This window comes from Plasmodium falciparum (assembly GCF_000002765.6).
Source record: "Plasmodium falciparum 3D7 genome assembly, chromosome: 12".
In the NCBI taxonomy this organism is placed as follows: domain Eukaryota; phylum Apicomplexa; class Aconoidasida; order Haemosporida; family Plasmodiidae; genus Plasmodium; species Plasmodium falciparum.
This window is the reverse complement of record NC_037284.1, coordinates 388,185-411,836: the sequence shown is the minus strand read 5'-3', so window position 1 is coordinate 411,836 and position 23,652 is coordinate 388,185. Positions and strand designations below refer to the sequence as shown.

General features: G+C 18.1%; 6 protein-coding genes across 6 annotated transcripts; 2 read left to right on the top strand and 4 right to left on the bottom strand.

The window, feature by feature from the left end:
* Positions 1-2,686: 2,686 nt before the first annotated feature.
* On the top strand, positions 2,687-6,229 carry PF3D7_1208800 (zinc finger protein, putative; the record flags this gene model as incomplete). The annotated part of the gene is made up of 1 exon (XM_001350461.1): positions 2,687-6,229. One exon carries the CDS (start codon positions 2,687-2,689, stop codon positions 6,227-6,229), a length of 3,543 nt encoding a protein of 1,180 aa, XP_001350497.1.
* Positions 6,230-7,022: 793 nt separating this feature from the next.
* PF3D7_1208700 (conserved protein, unknown function) lies at positions 7,023-8,487 on the bottom strand (the record flags this gene model as incomplete). The annotated part of the gene is made up of 3 exons (XM_001350460.1): positions 7,023-7,052; positions 7,219-7,299; positions 7,402-8,487. The coding sequence occupies 3 exons, from the start codon at positions 8,485-8,487 to the stop codon at positions 7,023-7,025; spliced, it is 1,197 nt and encodes a 398-aa protein (XP_001350496.1).
* Positions 8,488-9,309: 822 nt separating this feature from the next.
* Positions 9,310-9,537, bottom strand: PF3D7_1208600 (mitochondrial import inner membrane translocase subunit TIM10, putative; the record flags this gene model as incomplete). Its single annotated transcript, XM_001350459.1, has 1 exon — positions 9,310-9,537. One exon carries the CDS (start codon positions 9,535-9,537, stop codon positions 9,310-9,312), a length of 228 nt encoding a protein of 75 aa, XP_001350495.1.
* A 1,052-nt stretch (positions 9,538-10,589) lies between these two features.
* Positions 10,590-15,851, top strand: PF3D7_1208500 (conserved Plasmodium protein, unknown function; the record flags this gene model as incomplete). The annotated part of the gene is made up of 1 exon (XM_001350458.1): positions 10,590-15,851. The coding sequence occupies one exon, from the start codon at positions 10,590-10,592 to the stop codon at positions 15,849-15,851; it is 5,262 nt and encodes a 1,753-aa protein (XP_001350494.1).
* A 359-nt stretch (positions 15,852-16,210) lies between these two features.
* Positions 16,211-20,905, bottom strand: PF3D7_1208400 (amino acid transporter, putative; the record flags this gene model as incomplete). Its single annotated transcript, XM_001350457.1, has 1 exon — positions 16,211-20,905. The coding sequence occupies one exon, from the start codon at positions 20,903-20,905 to the stop codon at positions 16,211-16,213; it is 4,695 nt and encodes a 1,564-aa protein (XP_001350493.1).
* Positions 20,906-22,689: 1,784 nt separating this feature from the next.
* On the bottom strand, positions 22,690-23,292 carry PF3D7_1208300 (acyl carrier protein, mitochondrial, putative; the record flags this gene model as incomplete). The annotated part of the gene is made up of 2 exons (XM_001350456.1): positions 22,690-22,797; positions 22,927-23,292. The coding sequence occupies 2 exons, from the start codon at positions 23,290-23,292 to the stop codon at positions 22,690-22,692; spliced, it is 474 nt and encodes a 157-aa protein (XP_001350492.1).
* Positions 23,293-23,652: the final 360 nt, after the last annotated feature.

Genomic DNA, 23,652 nt, shown 5'->3' with positions numbered 1-23,652 from the left:
TAATGTTGAGTTGTTTTATTTATTACCTTTTATGTATGATATTTTTCATAAGGTTGCATGTAATAACAATATTTTATTCTTTTTGACATATACATATTAATATGTAATCTTTAAAATTAGGAATTATCAACTTTTTTTTGTTTTTTTTAAAAAATGATCCTATTTATTTTGAATAAAATAAGAATATATATGGGAATATTGTCTTAAAAAAAAATATATATATATATAATGGCCTTATTAAATATATGTTATTTAAATTGTCATCCTTCCTTTACACAATAATAAATGTGCAAAAATTATTGAGAAAGGGGACATATATATAATTTAAATTTCCTTTTTTTTATAATTTAACATATATATATGTATATATTTATAATATGTTAAATACCTAAAATTATAAAACATGCCGAAACAAATACATGGAGAAACAGCTCCTAAAAAATAAAGCATTTTCTCTTTCCACTTTTTTCTACAAAAATTTATTATTTAATTAAAATCAGGAAATGCATATTAAAAATATGTGGATAAATAATTCACAAATGTGTACATATAATATATATATATATATATATATATATATTATATGTATCTATATTTATTTTTGTTTTTTTTTTTTTTTTATTTTATACATTTAATATATCCATAATTTCTTCCATTGTAGTACTCAATTTTTTTTTGTTTTGTTTTTTGTTTTTTTTTTTTGCATGTAATATATATTTAATATCTTTAAAGCAGATTAAAATAAAATTAGTGGAGGAATTAAATATACGATTTTTATTTTTATTTGTAATTTTTAATTTCTTTTTTTTTTTTTTTATTTGTTATTTGAAAAAAGGTAAATAAATAAAAAATTAAAATTTGAACTAATGCATATTTAAACAAAATAAAATACAAAATAACAAAAATATATAAATATATAAATACATTTAATATATATATATATATATATATTTGTGTATTATATGTTTATATTTACTTTCAGTTAAATATCCAAACGATAATACATGATTATATTATTTTATTATATGTAAATAAAATATATATTTTTCCATTTTAAAATTTTTTTTTTTTTTTTTTATTATTCTATTTTAAGAATGAGTATTTGAAAAATATGAAAGGCTATTTATTTTATATGAGAAAAAACATAAAATATATGAAAATATTGAAGCTATTATTATATTTTTAAAAAATACAAATTATACCTATAAAAACATATAGGTATAAATAAATATATATATATATATATATATTTATATATATTTCCAATAATTCATTATAAAACGAAATATACAATCGTATGCATATTATTATATATAACACAATAGTTTATTACAAATATAAGTCTATTTGTGTATTGTATATACCCAACAAATAAAGAACATTTATAATATATAAATAGCCTTGTGGATGGTGTTTTTTTTTTTTTTTTTTTTTTTTTTTTCTTGCAATTATTTTAAAAGAATAAAAAAAGCAAATGTTTTTTTCTTATAGCTGTGTCTTTATTATATATATATATATATATAGTTAATATACAAAGATAATGAAGAAAAATAATATAAAATATAAAAATATAAAATTATTCCTTCATTATTTTATAATATTATAAATACATTTTTATTTTAATATGCTTATAACTTCTTTTTTCTTTCTTTCTTTTTTTTTTTTTTTTTTATTTTTTTTCTTATTTTATATATAATTAGAGAAAAGAAAATACTCTTTTCATTTTAAAATTAATTTTTTTATTATATATATTTATAATTTTTTTATATTATATATATATAAATAAAAAATATAAATACCTTTTTTTTTTTTTTTTTTTTTTTTTGTTTTATTACATATATGCATATTATATATGTAATAATACGTATGATTGATTTTTCATTTTTATATATATTCTCATATATTTTATAATTCATATACATGCCCATACATAATACTTAAAATTATTTTGTTATATATATAAAAAATATATTTTATATATATTAAAATATTGTAATGTATGTATTTTTTTTTTTTTTTTTATGAGTTTATTTTTATTTTTATTCTATAAAATTAATATATATATATTTATTTATGTCCTTTTTTTTTTTTTTTCCTTTTTAATATTACATATATATAAAATTATATAAGTATGAAATATATTTATATAAAAATAAGTATATAATATATAATACTTATTATTATATATATTAATTTTTTTCATATATAAACAGAAAGTAGATTATACTTATAAGAATTACCATTTTTTAATTGAAGTGGAGGAAAAAATAATATTATATTAAAAGAATATATTTTTTATTTTGTTGATTCTGTTTATCTTTTTTATTATTTTGTTATAATAATTATAAATTATTTTATAATATATATATATATATATATATATATACATTTATATATTTAAATTATATTTTTTTTTGTTTTTTTCCTTTTCTTTTTCTTTTTTTTTTTTTTTTGTTAATCCCTTTGTTCTATTTTCCTTTTAAATATGAAAAACAAATATATTTGAAAAATCAACGAAAGGAAAACTCTAGAATTATATTTTTTAAAGAGGACAAAATAAAATAAAATTATATATACATAAAATTATAAAGTACAATTTTGTATAATAAATAAAAGTGATAATCATATTATTTTATATATATATATTATATCATATATTATAATACTTATATGATATAATAATGAAATGATAAAGAAAAGAAAAAAAAAAAAAAAAGAAGAAAAAGAAAAAGAAGAAAAATATTCATTCATGAATATCTCTTCTTTTAATCGTAAATGTAATAAAGAAAAGTATCATTTCTTTAATACAGCAATGAATATAAAAAAAAAATATATTTGTGATGATAATAATATAACCCTTGTGGGGAATAATATAAATGAAAATAAAAATAATATAAAGGTAAATAAAAATAATATAAAGGAAAATAAAAATAATATAAAGAAAAATAAAAATAATATAAATGAAAATAAAAATAATATAAATGAAAATAAAAATGATATAAATGAAAATAAAAATAACATATGTCAAAAGGCAAAAGAGCAATCATCTCTTTTGAACCTAAATATTCGGAAGGAAAAAAATGAACATGAATATTTTATAAACGATGACATATTTATATCTACAATAAAAGAAAATGAATTAAATAATATACATATTAATAAAACGTGCACTTTACAAGACGTGGAATATTATAATGTTCATTTGAAAAATAAATTTTATAAAACATATATTCATTCATACGATAATAAAATGTTAAATGTGGATGAAGAAGGTGAATATGATCGCAACGAAAATATTAATAGAAATGAAAGTATACATATTGTAAATGCGAGTGGATATATGCATGAAAGTATACATGATGTAAGTCATAATTATGAGGGAAACCTTACCAATAATAATAATATAATAGAAAGTGATATATTAGAAAATAATATAAAAATAAATAGCAATATTACTAATAATAATGTTATTAATTCTTCAAATCAAGATAATGATGTTCATGTAAATGTCCCGTCACAGAATAACTATGAGGAGAAAAAAGAAGAATGTCAACAGAAAGAAAGAACAAATGAGAGTATAAATAACATAAATAGTGATAATAATAAAAATGATATACATAATGTAAATAATAATAACAATGTAAATAATAATGACAGTGTAAATAATAATGACAGTGTAAATAATAATGACAGTGTAAATAATAATGACAGTGTAAATAATAATGACAGTGTAAATAATAATGACAGTGTAAATAATAATGACAATATAAATAATTATGACAATATAAATAATTATGACAATATAAATAATTATGACAATATAAATAATAATGACAATACAAATAATAATGACAATACAAATAATTATGACAATACAAATAATTATGACAATACAAATAATTATGACAATATAAATAATTATGACAATACAAATAATAACAGTGATATTATTGATTCATCTAATGTAAGCCCAAGAGAAGGAGAAAATGAACATAATAGTAGAGAGACAAGCAATATAAACAATAGAGGAATAAGTTTTATAGAAAATGGTCATAGTAATGTATCGAATGAAGATGATTTAAATTATTATGTTATTACTATAAGGGAGCTAAGAACTAATGATATAAATAGAAGAGATGACGATAATATAAGTATTGAAGATGAACATATATATTCTTTTACAAAATGTTTTATTAGTAAAATATTAGGTTATGATATAAAACCTGACTTAGAAGAATATAATATGAATAAAATAATAAGAAGTCTTTTATTTATCTTAATGTTATTTATTTTATTTTGTACTGAATTTCTTTTTGTTTATAATAATTTATTAAAAATAAAAGTAGATAGTAAATTAGTAATGATTGAATCTAATTATAATCCAACTTTTGTATCTAATTTTTTATATCAATTTAATGAAAATGATTTAAAAAAATCATTAGTTACAGAAAATATAATAAAAGAAGAAATAGGAAAAGGTAATTTTATGTTATATAATAATATGTGTGTAATTATGAATAAATTAAATATAAATTGTAATAATTTCTCAGATTATTATAAAATTAATGATAATAATGAAAATACAGAACATCTTATAGAAAAAAGTATTAAAATATTTCAAGAATTAAATAATAAAAAAATTTTTGTATATAAAATGAAAGAATCTTTATTTGCTAAATGTAATGATGTGTCCAATAAAAATTTAAATAATGATGATAATTATATATTTATATATGTTTCTGAAAAGAAAATTTTAAAAATTAGTGTTTTGTTTTTGATACTGACTATATTCTTTTTGTGCTTAAGAATAGCATTGATCATATCCAGGATCTTATATGATATCATATTATTTATATATATGAAAGGATTTAGATTATCTATAGAAAGTAAAAAAAAATATCTATCGAAATATATATGGTCCGTATCTACCTTATATTTATTAGAAATTATATTAGGTGATGAATGTATAGTATGGTGGCTTCATGATATTGACCCAATTTTTAGTTATCACTTTCAATATTTTATATGGATCATATCTTTATTTTGCTTTGCAACCTATGTTCTTCATAAAATTCTTAAAACATGTGCATCTCGTTGGGATAGAACGAATGACAGGGAAAATATAGACAACCATGGTAATCATACGGATGGTAATACTTTATTTGGTAACCCTATAATTATAAACCCATTAAATGATGGCCCTGAACCAAGGACCACAAGATATGAGAACTCTGCAAATGTAAACCTTACTACAACAACTACTACTAATAATAATAATAATAATAATAATGATAATAATAATGACAATAATGATAACAATATTAATAATTATCATAATAATAATAATAATAACAATGTTTATACTGAATTTCCAAACAACACGAACAATAATATAAACTACACTTCCATATCTCTTTCGTTAAAATGTGTACACGATTTTCTCTATGGAGCTAATATTATGTTTGCATGTATCTTCTTATTATTAAATTTGAGTAAAGTTCCCGTAATTACAATTATAGTTACATCTGTAGTTTTATTTATAGATATATTAAATGACACATATTTGGAACAGGTTCATTTAACATCTACAATAACTAATACGACGTTTCAGAGACCAAGACGAAAAAGATTTTATATTATTGAAAATAAGAAAAAGAAAAATTTTAAGAATATATTTTTAATGAGAATAAATGAACATACCTATCGAGATGTAACCGTAGATACAATAAATAAAAAAGAAAAGAAAAATAAGGTTAACAACCAAATACCTTTTAATCATAAGAATAACAATAAATACTGGGATAATAAAAATGGTATATTTAACATACGTAATATCATAAACAATAAGTATTTAAACAAAAAAAAAAAAAGTTTAAAAAAAACAGTAAATAAAAATAATGAAAATGATGTCCAAGATGAAATCAACAATAATAATAGTAATAATAATCTGCCGGAAAACTATGAACTTAATAATTCAATTATAGCAACATATGAATATTGTGAGATATGTGACGAACGAAATAAAAATGTAGTATTACACCCATGTATGCATGGAGGTTTTTGTGAAGCATGTATTAGATGTATGATATTTAATTCTTTAAAATTAAAAGATACATACCCCTGTTGTCCTCTGTGTAGAAATCCTATTGAAAATGTTTATAAAATATCTTATGAAGATGATGAAAGGAAGGTTCAAGCTACGAATATACTAACCATCAAAAGAAAATGAAAGTATGAAAAAAATAAAAAAATAAAAAAAATAAAAAAAATAAAAAAAATAAAAAAAAATGTATAAGGAAGAAATATGTAATATATATCATTAATAATAATAAATTTATTAATAATAATATTTTCACGAATATAATATATTCATTAATATAGTATATCTTTTTCATAGCTTTTATAAATATTAATATATACTTAAATATAGAAATATATAATATATTTCTTACCATTTGTACTACTATTATTTCCTTCTTTCATTTTTTCTTTTTTTTTGTTCCAAATTTAATATAATATATATATATTTTATATTTCATAATTGAAGTTGTTACATAAACCTTTATAAATTTTTTTTTTTGATTTTAATTTGTTTTACCGAAAATAAATATATTTTATATATAATATATTTATATGCATAATATTACATTTTTTTTTTTTTTTTTTTTTTTTTATTATTTATTTATTTTTTTTTTTTTTGTGCGATTTTGTATATATAGCACATAAATGTGTGTAGCTTTCTTTTTTTGGACACATATATAAATATATAAACATGAATATGTTTGATTTTTATACATAATATAATTTTTCATAGATTTTAAAAGTTTTAAAGTGTTCTTTTAATATTTATGAAATTAGATACAAAAAAAAAAAAAAAAAAAAAAAAAAAACATACATATATTATATATATATATCATTTTTTTTTTTTTTTTTTTGTATGTAATTAAAATTTTTAACAACTGTGAAAGAATATATAAATATAACCTTTTTCTTTTTTTTTGAATATTATATCCTGAATAGGTTTAAAAGGATATATCCAAGGTATTCATTACCTATATTAAAGAGAAAATAAATAAAAAAAATGTATATATATATATATATATATATATGTAGATTCATTGTTTCATTTTTTTGAATATATTAATTTATATGTAACACAAAGATTATTATTTCATATTAATATATAATATATTTGTTAAACTATTTATTCTTTTTAACCTTTTTTCTAATAGCTCTTGCCTCATCAAGATTATTTTGCAAGAAAATGAAAAAATCGTGAAAGCAAAAGTTATAAGGGACCTGATAAAAATAAGTTGAACATATATATATATATATATATATATATTAATGTTTATATATTTGTGGTAATTTTTTTTTATCATTAATTTATATATTATTTACGTATATATATCCAAAGGTTGATGATAAAGCAATTTCTTTTTGTTCATCACAAATAACAATAGGTATTTGTATGGGATGATTTTTTAAAAGTTTGAGGCAGGATTCAAGAAGCCACTTATCAGCATCATCTTTTAAATTTAATCCGCATATATTTTGAAGAGCTATAGTTTTATTCTGTTCGTTCAAATTTTTATGAAAAAATAGTAAAGATGGATCATATCCATTTTGAATTATTTGATAAGTTTGATGAGAATTATTTATATCTTGAAAATTATTTTTCATATATTTTTGATGAAGATCTGGAAATTTAATTAGAACTATTTTATTTGCAACTTGTTTAATATTTTCTATTTTAAGTTTCCTTCTTTTTTTATGTTTTATTCTTGCATATTTTTCTAATAATTTTTTTTTTATATAATAAAAGTAGTTTTTTCTTTGATTTATTAATTCAACTTGTTCATCTGATAATTGATATAAAGCTTGTGTATCTTTTACATAATTTGTTAAATTATCCCATAATAAATTAATACCTTTTTTGTTCTCTCTATCATATTTTTTATCATATATATTATCATCATCAAATGATGCTTTGTAATCATCATGGTTTATATTATGTTTATCTTTTTCTTGATCTCCACCTATAGCTTGTTTTATATCATATATTAACTTTACAATAATTTTTTCTTTCTCATTTTCTGTCAAATTATTTGATAAGGTGTGTAATTTTATTACTAAATGTTTATATCTCCCTTGAATTATTTTATTTTCTTTATTTTCAAAAACTTTAAAAAATACGATATTTCTCTCAATAAATATGTTTTCTTCATTTTTTTCAGGAGTACTTAATATATCTATATATGAATTTAAAATACTCAAAGATTCTGAATTCTTTTTTTTCAATTCTTCTGGTAATGTACTTGTTAAATCAGGATGAACTTGTTTATAAAAAAAATGAAGTAATTTCCTTATACTTCTTTTGGTAATGTTTGCCTCATAGTTTCTTTTATATTCAAAATGAATTAATACATTTTTTCCTTCTATCAAATTCTTATATTTATAGATATTTGGTAAAAGTTTCTTCAACATCACATGTGATATTTAAAAATATATATGTATCTTCATAAATATATAAGAACAAAAGAGGAACAAAAGAAAAAAAAAAAAAAAAAAAAAAAAAAAATTAAAATGTAAAATATGCAAATATATACAATATATATAATATATATATAATATATATTTTTGTATGTATAATATTCCTTTTATTAATTTATTATTACATTTTATAAAAAAAAAAAAAAAAAAATTATTTTTCTTACAACTTCTTTAATATTTCTCCCTATGTGTATAATTTTTTTGAATTATGATTTGGTAGTATAAAAATATTATATATACACATAATACTATTTATAAAATTACATTATCTTATAAAGTGTTATAAAATAAACTTTATTTTGTTATTTTTCTTTTTTAAAATGAAAAAATTAAAAGGATATAAAAAAAAAAAAAAAAAAAAAAAAAAAAAAAATAGAAGGATGAATAAGATCCATACTTATTCTTGTAAATGTTATTATATTTTTCATTTGTTAGTTTTATTTATTTATTTTTTTTTTTTTATGGACACGAAAAAATAAAATATAAAAAGATGAAAAATAATAAGTGGAATAAAATGAATTTTTAAAAAAATGATAACATTTATTTAATACACATATATATATATATAGTATATGTTTGACACACTGGTATGTAAAAAAAGTAAGATAATAAAAATATATAGAAAACAATAAGTTCTAATATTATAAATCATTTTATTTATTAACATTCATTTAACACAATAAATAAACATAAAAATAAATATAAACATATATATAAATATATATATGTGTGTGTTATTTTTAATTTTTCTTGGTTTTATTTTGTGATTTGAGATTCTTGTAAATTTTTTCCCACGAGTGTATGTATTTCCATATATTTATTAACACATCTATCAACGCAACTTGTTTCACCTACTGAAAGAAATGAATCATGTACATCCGGAATACATTTTAACCAACATGTGTTCTGCATACGTTTAAATAAGTCCGACATACCTAAAAGTTCAACAACAGTACTATTTACTTTGCTTATATTATCATTCATTTTGTAAAAAAAAAGAAATGGGAACTGAAAAAAGTATATTAATATATATCTAAAAGTAAGGAAAACAAATCTGAATTTATTCCTCAATAAATAAATAAATAAATAAATATATATATATATATTACATAAGAAAACTATCTGAATGACTATACCTATACATATATATATATATATATATATATATATATGTTATTATCCAAATATTTTACTTTATTATTTTACTTTTTAATATTTATTTATTAGTGTTTCAAAAAAATATGTTCAACATTTCTTTATAAAATATTATATAGGTTTCCCTATTAATTATTTATTATTTATTAATTTTAATTTTTTTTTTTTTTTTTTTTTTTTTTTTTTTATATTCCTCCATTTAAAAATTAAAAAAAAAAAAAAAAAATTATTATTATATTTTATACCTATATGAATTTATTAAAAAAATGTACTTATTTTTTTGTATAAAAAAAAAATTAATATATACCCTGTATATAAATATATTATATATATATAAAATATATATATACCATAATGTATATGTAGTTCATTTAAATAGTAGGAACCTATAACAATATAAATCTTGCTTCATTTCAAAAAAAAAAAAAAAAATAATAAATAAAAATATAAATCCATGTAATAATCTTTATACATAGATTTATATATATTTATAAATGTATAATCATGAAGCCTATTTCCGGTTTTTTTTTTTTTTTTTTTTTTTTTTTTTTTTTTTTTTCTTTTATATATGTATTCAAATATATTTATAACCATACAACACCTGACAAAATTCTTGAAAAAAAAAAAAATAATAAAACAATTATATAATATAATATTTTACGAGTTAAAAGAAATAAGTTTTATAGGTGATATGATATGCATTTTGGTGTAATAATATATATATATATATATATATATATATATATATATTTATTTATTTATTTATTAATTTACTTGTTATGTATAATATTATTTCAAAATATAGCTGTACAAAAAATGTACATATATAATATATATATATATATATATATTTTTTTACATATATATAATAATTTGATTTAATGATGAATAATTATATGCCTAAAAGTTTTGAGGAAATTTTAGTGCATCCTCAAAATAAGTTGAGCATATTAAATTTTTTTACAGATATAATAAAATTTAATAATGATCCAATATTAAGCAAAGAATTAGAGTATGTGTGTAATAATAAGAACACCGAGGAGTGTAAGACACTATATTCTTTAAAAACAATATGTGTTATATTAGGGATACAAGGTAGTGGTAAAACAACATTAATAAAATATTTATGTGATAAATTAAATATAAGACAATGTTATTATGAAAATGAACCTATGGATTATATTAATAATCTTAGAGGTATGAAAGAAAGAGAAACAGATGATGATAATGATGATGACAATAGTAATAAAATGAACGATAATTATTATGAACATCCATATATCAATTTTTTATTATATTCAAATTGCAAAATAGGAAATACAAAAAAAGATAAAACTCAATCTGGGGAAAAGAGAAATCATATTATACAAAATAAAAAATATATTGGAAAGAACGCAGAACATAAATCAACATCTGTGTATAATAATAATAATAATAATATTAATTACATTGATGATGGTGATGATAATGCTGTTAATAGATCTATTAATTATAACGATAATTATAATTATCATAATTATAACTCTATGTTAAATGATAAGTTTTCTATTGGAGGGAAGAAAAGAATCGTTGATTCAAACATTCCAGATGGTCCAAACAAATTTGTTAAAATTTCCAACTCAAATAAAATAAATTATAGAGGAACCATAAATAGTTCCTTATCATCAAATAACCATTTTAATAATAATAATAATAATTATTATTATTATAATAATAGATGGAGTAAAGAAATGATTATAGAAAAGTTAACTGAATGTAATAATATGATTATTCAATTAATAAAATTATGGTTCAAATTATACGTTACATATATGAATATATTAAAAGAACTCTTTAAATATTCAGAAAGTTTGGGAAATGAAAAAAAATGTACATTCCCATTTTTTAAACAGAATAGATTTTATAGAATTATAAATAAAAAGTTTTTATTATGTGTTAAAATATTTAAAAAAATAAATAATATTTTATCTGTGTTACATAATTTAAAAGATACCATTTTAAAAGAATTTAATGAATTCATACGTATGGAAAAACAACATCTAATTAATTTATTTGTTGAGGGAAATTATAATGAAGAAATGATCGAGGCTTTAAATAAATTATATCATACAAATGAAGGCATTAATATAACTATAAAAGAATCAAATGATATGTCATTTTGTACAAATAAAAATCTTCATTTATATAATAAATTAAAAGTAGAATTAAATGAAGAGTGGGATATCCGAGCGAGTTTAATAGAAGAAATGAAAGATTATATTGAAAGAAAAAATATGAATAAAGAACTTGAAAAATATATCGAAAGTAATAATAATATTATGTATGTTGAAAAGGAAAATTCTACAAGTATTACAATTCCTATGATAAATGAAGAAAATATGAATGATTTTTATATTAGAAATAAATATATGAATAAAAACAAATATAATAATAAAAATAAATATATTTGTAGAGATAGTAGTACATGTACAGGAAGTGATGACAGTACATGTTTGGATAATAATTCTGTCAAATCGACTATTTATGAGACAGAATCATATATAACTAATATATTAACAAATCATACATTAAATAAATACATAGAACATTTTATAGAAATAAATAAATCAAAGAAAGTTATTAAAGAATTATGTGTATCAAACAATTTGAAAAGAAATTTTAATGAGCATTATCTAAATATTATCCAGGAATTGAATAAAAGTATGAATGACTTAAATAATATAAATTATATAGAAATTAAAAAAGGGAAAATAAACTTTCCACATTTTATGATTCTTCCAAAAGATATTCATGATATATTTGTAAAAGAGAACAAGGAAAAAGATTTTTCTTCATTTGATAATGAAAATATATTAATACAACTTTTGATGATTAATAATTATAATATAAATTTTATTAATAATTTTAATTTGAAAAATATTATTAAGGAAGTTATAATTATACATATGTTGTTAATAATAAATATAAAGGATATTATAATCATTAATATGAATATTGTTAATCATATAAAAATGGATGTAATAAACAATTTGATTATGACAAATAATTTAATAAAAAAAAAAAAAAAAAGCTTTAAAAATGATTATATATTTGGAAAGAACTTATTGGATAAACTAACATCCATCATGCTGAAGAAGGATAATGAAGAACAGAATTATGAGAATATAATTTATGATGATATAAATAATATAAAGGAATTCCAAGAAAAAAAAAGTGGTAAAGATAGTGTTACAGACAATGATAAATATACAAAAGAAAATAAAAATATAACAAAAATAAATATTACTTGTTCTTTTGAAAACTCAATTATAATGATAAAAGAATCTTTAAATGTGTCTCCTAAAGTAAATAATAAATTAATAAAATATGCTTATGAAATATATAAATTAAACAACAATATAATAAATAATTTAATACAAAGTAATACATTATATAATAATATAATAAAATCATTACATAATGAAATATATATAAAAAACCAATTAATTAACAATTTTGTTGATATTATAGATATACAAAATGAAATGTTAGATTTTCTGTTTTGGATATTATCAAATAATAGCAATGAAAATGTTATGGATATAATTATGAAAAGTAGTTTATATAAAAAAGTAATGGATATAGATATAAAAGAGAAGAATAAAAGAGAAAAGGAGCGAATCTTTTATCATAATCATTTTATAAATACTAGAGCTATTATTATTGATGAACTTCCAATATCAGAATTAGAATATTCAGAAGGATTTAGAAACAGTTGTATATTTACAATGCAATTTATATTGAATCGTATAAATTATTGTAAAGAAAAAATAATAAAATATAAAAATGGGGATATGAATCAAATAAAAGAAAAAAATGAAACACACAAAATATATACAACCAATCAAAAAGACAACAACAATAATAATAACAATAATAATAATTATAATAATAACAACAACAACAATAATAATAACAATAATAATAATTATAATAATAATAATGTCGTGTGTAAGAGCAACATGGAATGTAATACTAATTTTTATATGCTTGGAAAAGATAACTTAGAATGTTTTAAAATAAACCCTATGATCATTTTAATAAATTCTTATGATCAAATAAAAACTGTAAATTCTTTATTAGGTTTTGATATTAATAATTCTCCTTATGTACATTTTGTGAAATTAAAAAAGATTCATCCAGCATATTTTGAAAAAATATTAATAGAGAGATATTATTGTAAAATGATACATTCAAATAAAAATATAAAAGATGTTATTAAAAATTATGCTCATAATTGTAATGGAGATATAAGGTCATGTTTTAATGCTTTAGATTTATTAAGCAGAATACCAAACGTAAGTCAGATGAATATAAATGAATTAAACAATATTTCTAATACATACCAGAACGATATTTTCCATTTTGTTAAAAGCGTATTATATAATAATATACCTTCAGATTATACTTCAAGGGATGATATATCTCCTTTATTTTATTTGAATTTACATACATACACAAAGGATGAATATTTTTCAAATGACATAGATTATGAACATATTAAAATTGAAGAAAATTATAAGAACTATAATAATATAAATATATCTTCAAAAAATAATTTAAATCATAAAATAATAAATCATGACGACAAAAAAGATCATTTTGTTAATAATAAAATGAAAGATGCAAACTTGTTAATTGTAAATAATAAAGAAGAAAAAAATAATGTCAATAATTTTATAAAACAATATGATATTGATCATATTCATGATGAACAAAATATATATATTAGTAATAGAAATTATAATAATGATAAAATTATTCAAAATAATAAAAATATAAACTCTTATGAAAACTTTCAAATACTTTTAAAAGAATTAGATAATCAATCAGATATGATGAACATTTTTGAAAAGTTTCAAATCGTATCTTTATTAAAAGAAAATTATTTGTATTTTTATAACAACCTATCCGATATTGCAAAATTATTTACTAATCTAAGTATAATTGAGTATTCTTTTTGTGGTTTAAATTGTACTAATTTATTAATGAGAAAATCACATGAAAATCAAAATGGTGATGTTTCTAGATTTATAAATGATCATTTTATGTTAACCTATATGTATTTTATGATATGTAATAGTAACATACCTAAGGGGGTCTTATATGGAAATCATATATCTCAAAATAATAAAATTAATGTGAATATAAATGACTTACAAAGAAATGAAATGAACAATGAAGAGAATGGTTATAAGGAAAGAGTTGAAAATGTGGTAAAAAATATGAATACTATTATAAGTATTGATAAAAATAATAACAATATTAATAATGTTAATAGTAATAATAATAATAATAATAATAATAATAATAATATTAATAATATTAGTAATAATAATTATTATTATTGTACGTCATTATCTAGTATGGATAAAAAAATAAAAATAAATAATCACACATCTATACAACCACAAAGTATACATTTGAAAAATATATTTTTTTCCTTTAAAACCAATCCAATGTATAAATATTATCATCATTGTAGTATACTAAGAAAAGAATTATATGATAGATATATTATGATCGTTATAAGAAAATTAACAAATGAATGTATAAACGATTTTGAAAATATTATTTCCAAATATTGTTTTCTTTTAAGAGCTAATCATGAATTATTTTCAAGTATTTTCCCGTCCTATATATTACTAATTATAAATTATTGGAATGGTCAATATATAAATGAATGTAACATACCAAAATATGAAGAAATAAAAGAAAAAAACGAATGTGATAATACTACTAATAATGAATATGATAACAAAATATTTATAAATAAAATCGAATCTAATAATTTTAAGACAGCCTTATATTCGAATAAAGTAAATGAAATAATTGATAATTTTACCCCAACATGTACAAATAATGAGAATAGAAAAAAACATATTAATGAAATTATTTTATTTACAGAAACATTCATTACACCTAAATTTATTGCTCTCTTCTTTCCTTCTTATTTAAAATATTTAAAAGACGGAACAAAACAAAAAAAATATGTATTAAATTTTATTGGAAATCAAGCAGTATCTATAGAAACCTATTTCGAAATGAGGAATGTCCTCAAATTAAATGACATAGCATTCTTTAATTATTTTTTTCAATATTAAATATCGGCATATATATATATATCCACCTATATATTCCAAATTTTTTTTTTTTTTTTTTAATTCATCAAAAATATCTTTTTTCACATATAAAAAATAATGCATACATATATATATATATATATATATATATATAATATATGTATTATTTTTTTTTTTTTTTTTTTTTTTTTTTTTTTTTTTGTTTGGTACATTTTGGTTTGTTCCACTATGTTTTTGTATTACTTTTAAAAATGGAATATTATATAACACATATCATTTGACACATAAAATATATATAATTAATTAAATAAATACGTAAATATATAAATATGTATGTACATACATATATACATATCTATATATATATATATATATATTATTTAATATATAAAATCATAAAGGATAGCTATAAACAATAACATAATAGTAATTCCCAAAAGCATCTGAGTTATTTTTACATGTTTAATTCTTAAATATATAAAAGGGTATACATGTATAATATTTTCATTTATTTGCCCGTTAACATAATCATCAATTTGATAAGCATCTTCATATCCATATATTGGTTTTTCTGAACATATAAGTTTAATAGTTGGTAATTCTTCTATATCATTTTTATTGTGATTAATTAGTGGTTCTTTTTTATCATCATTAGAAAATGTATTTATATAAAGTGATTTAAATTTTTTATTTTTTTTCATAATATCATTTTCGGATGTTATATTTATTATATCTGTTTTGATTTTATCATTTTTATGTATATTTTTTTTATTTATTGTACTTTGATTATTATTATGAATAATATTATTATAGTATATATTTGTATTTCTAATATGGTTGTAATTTTTTAAATACTCTTTATTATTTTTAATATTTTCATTAAAACATAAAAGGAAATTATATTTATAATAATTATATATATTATTAATGTCTTCGTCATAATTGTTTGTTCCTTTCCTTTTATTAAGTTGTGGTATGACATTATAAACATTGTCAGGCACACTTAATGTATTTATATCTTTATATACTTTACTTCTTTTATTATATGAATTTAAAGAGTACAATAATTTATCTTGAGATTGAATAGTACTTTTTTGTTCTAAATTATTATTATGATGATTACTTTTTACTTTTATTATTTCTTCCTTATTATTTTCATCTTCCTTCTGATTGTTTTTTATATGATTGGTGAATCTAGCATGGTAATCCTTCTTATGAAAAATATTATCATCTTTATTATTATTATTATTATTATTATTATTATTATCATATATATTACTATCATATATATTACTATCATATATATTACTATCATATTTATTACTATCATATTTATTACTATCATATGTTTTATTATTATTATTTTTATCATCCATTTTAAAATCGGGATACCCTTTTTTATCATCACATATTGTATATATTTTATCGTTGTCTTCATTTATATCTATATCATTGGATAAATAAACCTTAAATGGTTCCTCCTCTGTATCATCAGATAATATATTATTATACATATGTTTTCCTTTTTTGTTTCTTTCATTATCGTTAATATAATAATAAATATCTGTATTTTGTTTCCTGCACGTTTGTGTTGGAATAATAACATCATCCGATATACAATTTAAGGGTGACGATCCATATGTATTCATCCTATTTAACATATTATATAATTTGTTGATTACATTTCCCTCCTTAACATATGGTTTACAATTTGAATTATAAAAGTAACCAAAACTTGTTGACTTTCTATACGTATTATTTAAATTAAAAGTGCATATTACATTGGATACATTTATATTTTTATTATTTACAAAATAAAGATTTTTTTTGTTTCCAATATAATTTTCTTTTTTATTTCCATCAAATGCCCATGTTAAATTTTGTTTATTATTGATTCCACTAATGAGAATATCAAACTCTTTTTCTATATTATTAAATTGATGTTTGTATTTATTCTGATTATTTATTAATTCATTAAGTTCATTTTTTTTTTTTTCTATATATTTTTTATCACTATAATTATTAATTGATGTTCCTATTTTATTATTTGTTTGTTCAATATATATTTTATTATTTTCATTATCATTATGATCTTCTTTTTCATGTTGTATGATATTTTCCAATACTCTTCTTTTATCGAATAATATATACTCCTTTTCGTCATCCTTTACATTTGAATATAATAATATATTTTTATGATTTCCATTATCAGAACCAAGATTTTTATTTTTTTCTTGCTTATTCATATTGTTAAACTTTATATCATATGAATTATATATATATAAATTATTTGAATGATCTATGGATTTATAACATGGATATGAAAAAAACGGACTTGGTTTCATTTCATGTTTGGGATTAATATGTAAAGTATTAGATATATTAGAATATTCGACACTATTATGTTGCTTTTTTATATTACTCATGTAATGTATGTTATGATGACTATTAATACTATAATTATTTTTCATATCATAATTATTTCCCATATTATAAATACTTTCCATATCATAATTATTTCCCATATTATAAATACTTTCCATATCATAATTATTTCTCATGTTTGTATTATTATTCTTTTCTGTTTCCATAATCAATTTGAGATTTAGAAATGAATCGAAGATGTCAGAACATTTAATTAAATATTCATCTCGTTCATAATTTTTTTGAATTATTTTTATGTCATTATATATATCTCTTGACAAATCTGCAATAATTTTATCGTGTAAAATATCTTCATCATCATCATCATCATTAATATTATCACTATGACTATCTGAATCTTGATATTTGTTATATCCATCATGTATTATGTTCATTTCATGTTTATTTCTTCTCTTTTTTTTTTCAAATCCCATGACTGTTTTATGTTTCCTTGATCTTCTAATATTATAAGAATTTGACTCATTTTTTTTTTGTGAATTGTAAGATACATTTTTTTTTTTTGTATTAAAAAGAGAATTATATTTTCTGTATTCAAACATATCTTTTTTTTGTTTTGTTTTTTTTATATTTTTTACATTATGTTTTATTTTTCCTACATTGTTGTCATCAATAATATTTATGTTATCTTTTTTATAATGGTTGTAATTCGTTTGATTATTATATGTGTTTTCCTTATTTTTTTCATTATCATATTTCTCATCGTGATCTTTTTCATATTGAACATGTTGATTTTCTTCCATATCTTCCTCATTCATTCTTATAATAACATTGTCTGTATTTAAGTTAACGCTTTTTTTTTTTTTTTTTTGTTGAAGTGTTTTATTATCTATCGAAATGTCCCTTTTTTTGTTTTCCATATTATTTCCTTCTTTAGATTGAGAGTTTGTTTTTATGGGAACCGTGAAATGATTACTCTGCGAATCTACATAATTGATTTTCTGTTCTCTAGAATTATTAATTTTATTTATTTCTGCTGCTTGAATTGATAAAAAATTATTATTATTATTATTATTACTATTGTTATGTTCCAATTTGTCATTATATTTTCCTTCATACATTGTAGATATTAATGCATTTTCCTTTATTTCAGTATCTTTCTGAATACACATTCTTTTGTTTTTCTTTTGTACCTCTTGACATAAATTTTTCCTATTCATATATTCCTTGGGGTCATACAATACGTGAATATATTTTAGAGGGTTTTTTTCGGAAAAAGGAATATTTTTGCAAGCTATCAAATATATAATAGATGGTGTAATAAAATTACAAGCATAAGAAAAAATCAAACTTGACCATGTAAAAATATTCTCAAATATATATCTTGAATTGAAAAAACAGGATATAAAAAATGGGAATATGGTACCAAAAAGGAATGCAGTTTTTTCTGAACAAATATTACTATTTATTAAATTATATCTGGTAGCTATACAATATACATATATTCCAGGAGCTATAGTTAATATATCAAATATATATATAGATATTTTCATATATATATTTAAAAACGGTGTTTGTAATATGTCATTTAATATGTTATCATTATTTATATTTGGATAAGCCGTACATAATACATAACCAAATATATAATAAATAATACAACAAAAAATATTACATAACCATACGGTTTTTATTATTTTTACATCAGATTTCATTTCATTTGCCCAACATGGGATAACGGTAATAGTTGAATAAGATGATATATATGATGATATAAGTTGTTTAAAATTATAATTTCCAAAAACTGTTGGATATTTAATATCTGTATATTTGTTAATAGAATTATTATTTGTTAATAAATGAAGATTTATATTAGTTGTATTATATTGATATATTTTAAGAATACTTAAATATATCATTTGAAGTATAGTAGTCATTAAAAAAAAAAAAGATAAAAATTGTACTTTCATATTATCTTCTAAATTTGATTGAGAAAAATATATAGATACTATTGCATTAATAATATATCCTATAGTTATACATAATATATAATTTTTTGTATAATATAATTCATTTATATTAGTAAAATATCTCATTTCGATATTTGGATATATAACAAAACCGATTGTATAACCAAACATATTTATTATTAAATGATCTACTGCAAGAGATACAATAACTATAGATATTATATTACTACATAATATGCTTGCATAAAAACATATCTGAACTAGCCAAAAATATATATTCTTCTTTCCTAAAAAATAACAAACAGTAGATATATATTCATACCTTTTATTAAAATGTATATTATTAGGTATCATAGTCATAGTTCTTAAAAATAATAAAGAATTAAATATTGTTAAAATACATATAAGTATATTTGCTACCAAACTTGGTAACCATCCTGAATTTTTAAATACATAAGGAATGGATACTATACCAGATCCAAATATTTGATTAATTAAATAAATATAACTAGAAAATTTCCCTATTGTTTTATTACCAAAATATTTTTGTTTCTTTAATCTTTTTATCTTTTCTATATATTCTTTGTCATATGAACTACTTGTAGTATCTTTTATCATATCGGTATTTCGTTCTTCTTTCCTTTTCTCGTACATATCTACTATGGAATTATTAGTATACGTTTCATCATTCGGTTCAATTTGAGTTGATATGCATATACTCATTCCTGTTATTTTAAGCTGAATTAATAGATCTCTTAAAAGTATTTAAAGAGGATCACAAATATATATATATATATATATATATATGTATGTATATGTATATATATATTTATTTATTTATTATTTTATTTATTTGATTTTTTTTTTTTTTGTATCTTTTTGGTTATGTCTTATTCTAATTGATACAAGGAGTGTATACATTTATTTGTGTTTCCTTAATATTTTCTCTCGTCAAATGGTTATTCGAACAAATAAAATATAATATGAACATATATATTAATTTATTTTATTATGTGTTAACATAATGTTCTTTATTACAAAAAAAAAATAAAAAATAAAAGTTTTATAATATATTATATAATTACATTTTGACAATAAGAAAAAAAAACAATATATATATATATATATATATATATATATATATATATTAATTTATTTTATTTTACACTAAATTTTTCTAGAATGAAATATTTAAGGGTGTAATACGAATTAATTTTTTTAAACTTATATAATTATTTACATTTTGTGTGCTTTTATTTTATTTATTTATTTTTTTTTTTTTTTATGAAGAGAAAATATTTAAAGTATATGTCTGAACATTAAAAATAAAAATAATTTATTTTATGTTTCAAACAAATTTATGATATATATATATATATAAATAATATATATATATTTCATATGGTTCTTATGCTTAATTAGGAAAAGAAGGAAATTATTCAATGACATGGATAATACTTAAACAAATAAAATGTAATGTAATAAAAAAGTAAAACATACATACATATAAATATATATATATATATATATATATATATTATGTCATAACAAAATTATTCTCTTATACAAATGTAACACATGCCTTTTTGACAATATAATTTAGTACTTTATGATGATTACTTTAAAAAGAATGAGATATAATAAAATAAATTTTGTATTGTATAACTTTGTGGTTAGTTGTTACGACTACTTTTTAATGGGATATCATAAAAAAAAAAAAATTAAATAAAATAAAATCCTTACAATATTTGTTCTATTTTATATTTATAATATAAATGAGCTCTTCAAAAGTAGTAATGACATAACTTATATATACACACAATACAAATATATATTAAATTAAAGCAGATTAATAATATATTTTTATATTTAACATTATATAAGATTGTATATGTGTAAAAATTTTAACAATACCATATAATATATATATATATATATATATATATGAAAAACAAGATAATATATATACACATTTGTGTAATATATTAAAATGTATACTTTTAATTATGATAAAATATATTTTTCTTATTTTAACCTATCAAAAATATTCTCAAAAATCACAAAAATTGTGAAGCTTCTATATTTTTAACTTTTAAAAAACATTCATATAATCCATTCCCCAAAAAAAAAAAAAAAAAAAAAAAAAAAGAAAAAGGATAATATAATAAATAATGTTAAAATGAATATAATAAAAATTTTATAAGGACAAAAAAGGAGTTTGTATAATAGTTTATTTATTATAATAAAAAAATTAAAAAACTTATATCCTATGTGTATGTGTTTACGTGTGTGTGTCTGATTTTTTTATATATTTTTATAACATATCAACACAAATATGTATTATTGAAAAGAAAAAAATGCAAATGAATATATATATATATATATTTATATATATAATATTCTCTTATATTGAAATATTAATTATAAGAAATATATTTTAAAAAATGGTACATATATATATATATATATATATATATCGATTTTATTTTAATATAATTCTACAATATTTATGTTTTTTTTATATTTAATTGAATTATATAATCTATAACTTCTTGTACTGTTTTAATATTGTCAGCTGTTTCGTCTGGTATTGTTATATTAAATTCGGATTCAATCTAAAAAAAAAAAATAAAAATAAAATTAATAATATAAATAATATAAATAATATAAATATATTAAATAAATTATACTTATATATGTGCAAATAAATATATATTATATATATATATATATTATATTTTTACATCTATTAAAAATTCAACGGTATCAAGGAAATCCCAGGCTCGATTATCCTTGGTGTTATATTTTTCTAATTCTTCATCATATTTTATTTCAACATCAGGGGGTAAATATTTTTTTAGAACCGTTAAGATTTTTTCTTCTATTTGTTCTTTACTTAAAGAACTAAGATCTTGACTTTTTTCAGTTGAAAAAAAGGCACTATTTTTTTGAGCGCTCAATATATATTTATTATTGTAGAATCCATTTTGTATGCCTTTACTATTCATACCATGTTTTAAGAGAACTTGAATAAATCCCCTTTTATACGTATTACATAGTGTTATATTTTTATTATTGAACAGAATTTTTTGAATAATATTTCTTCTCATTTTTTTTTTTTTTTTTTTTTTAAAGAAGGAAAAGCATAATTTTACATAAATATGGACTACAACGGTATTAAATATTTTTATAATATAATTTATTAACTCTTTTTTTTTTTTTTTTTTTTTTTTTTTTTTTGTGTTTTAATGTATTTGTATACAATTTTATTATATTTATAATTTTTTTTATTTTTATGTTCAAAAAAGGATTTATTTTATAGTTTATTTATAAACACATACATAAATTGGATAAACAAATAACATATATATATATATATAAATATATATATATTATGTATATTATTTGTTTAAAAAATATATTGTAAGCAATACTAACCATTTGAATTAGAAAATAATAAGGAAATTATA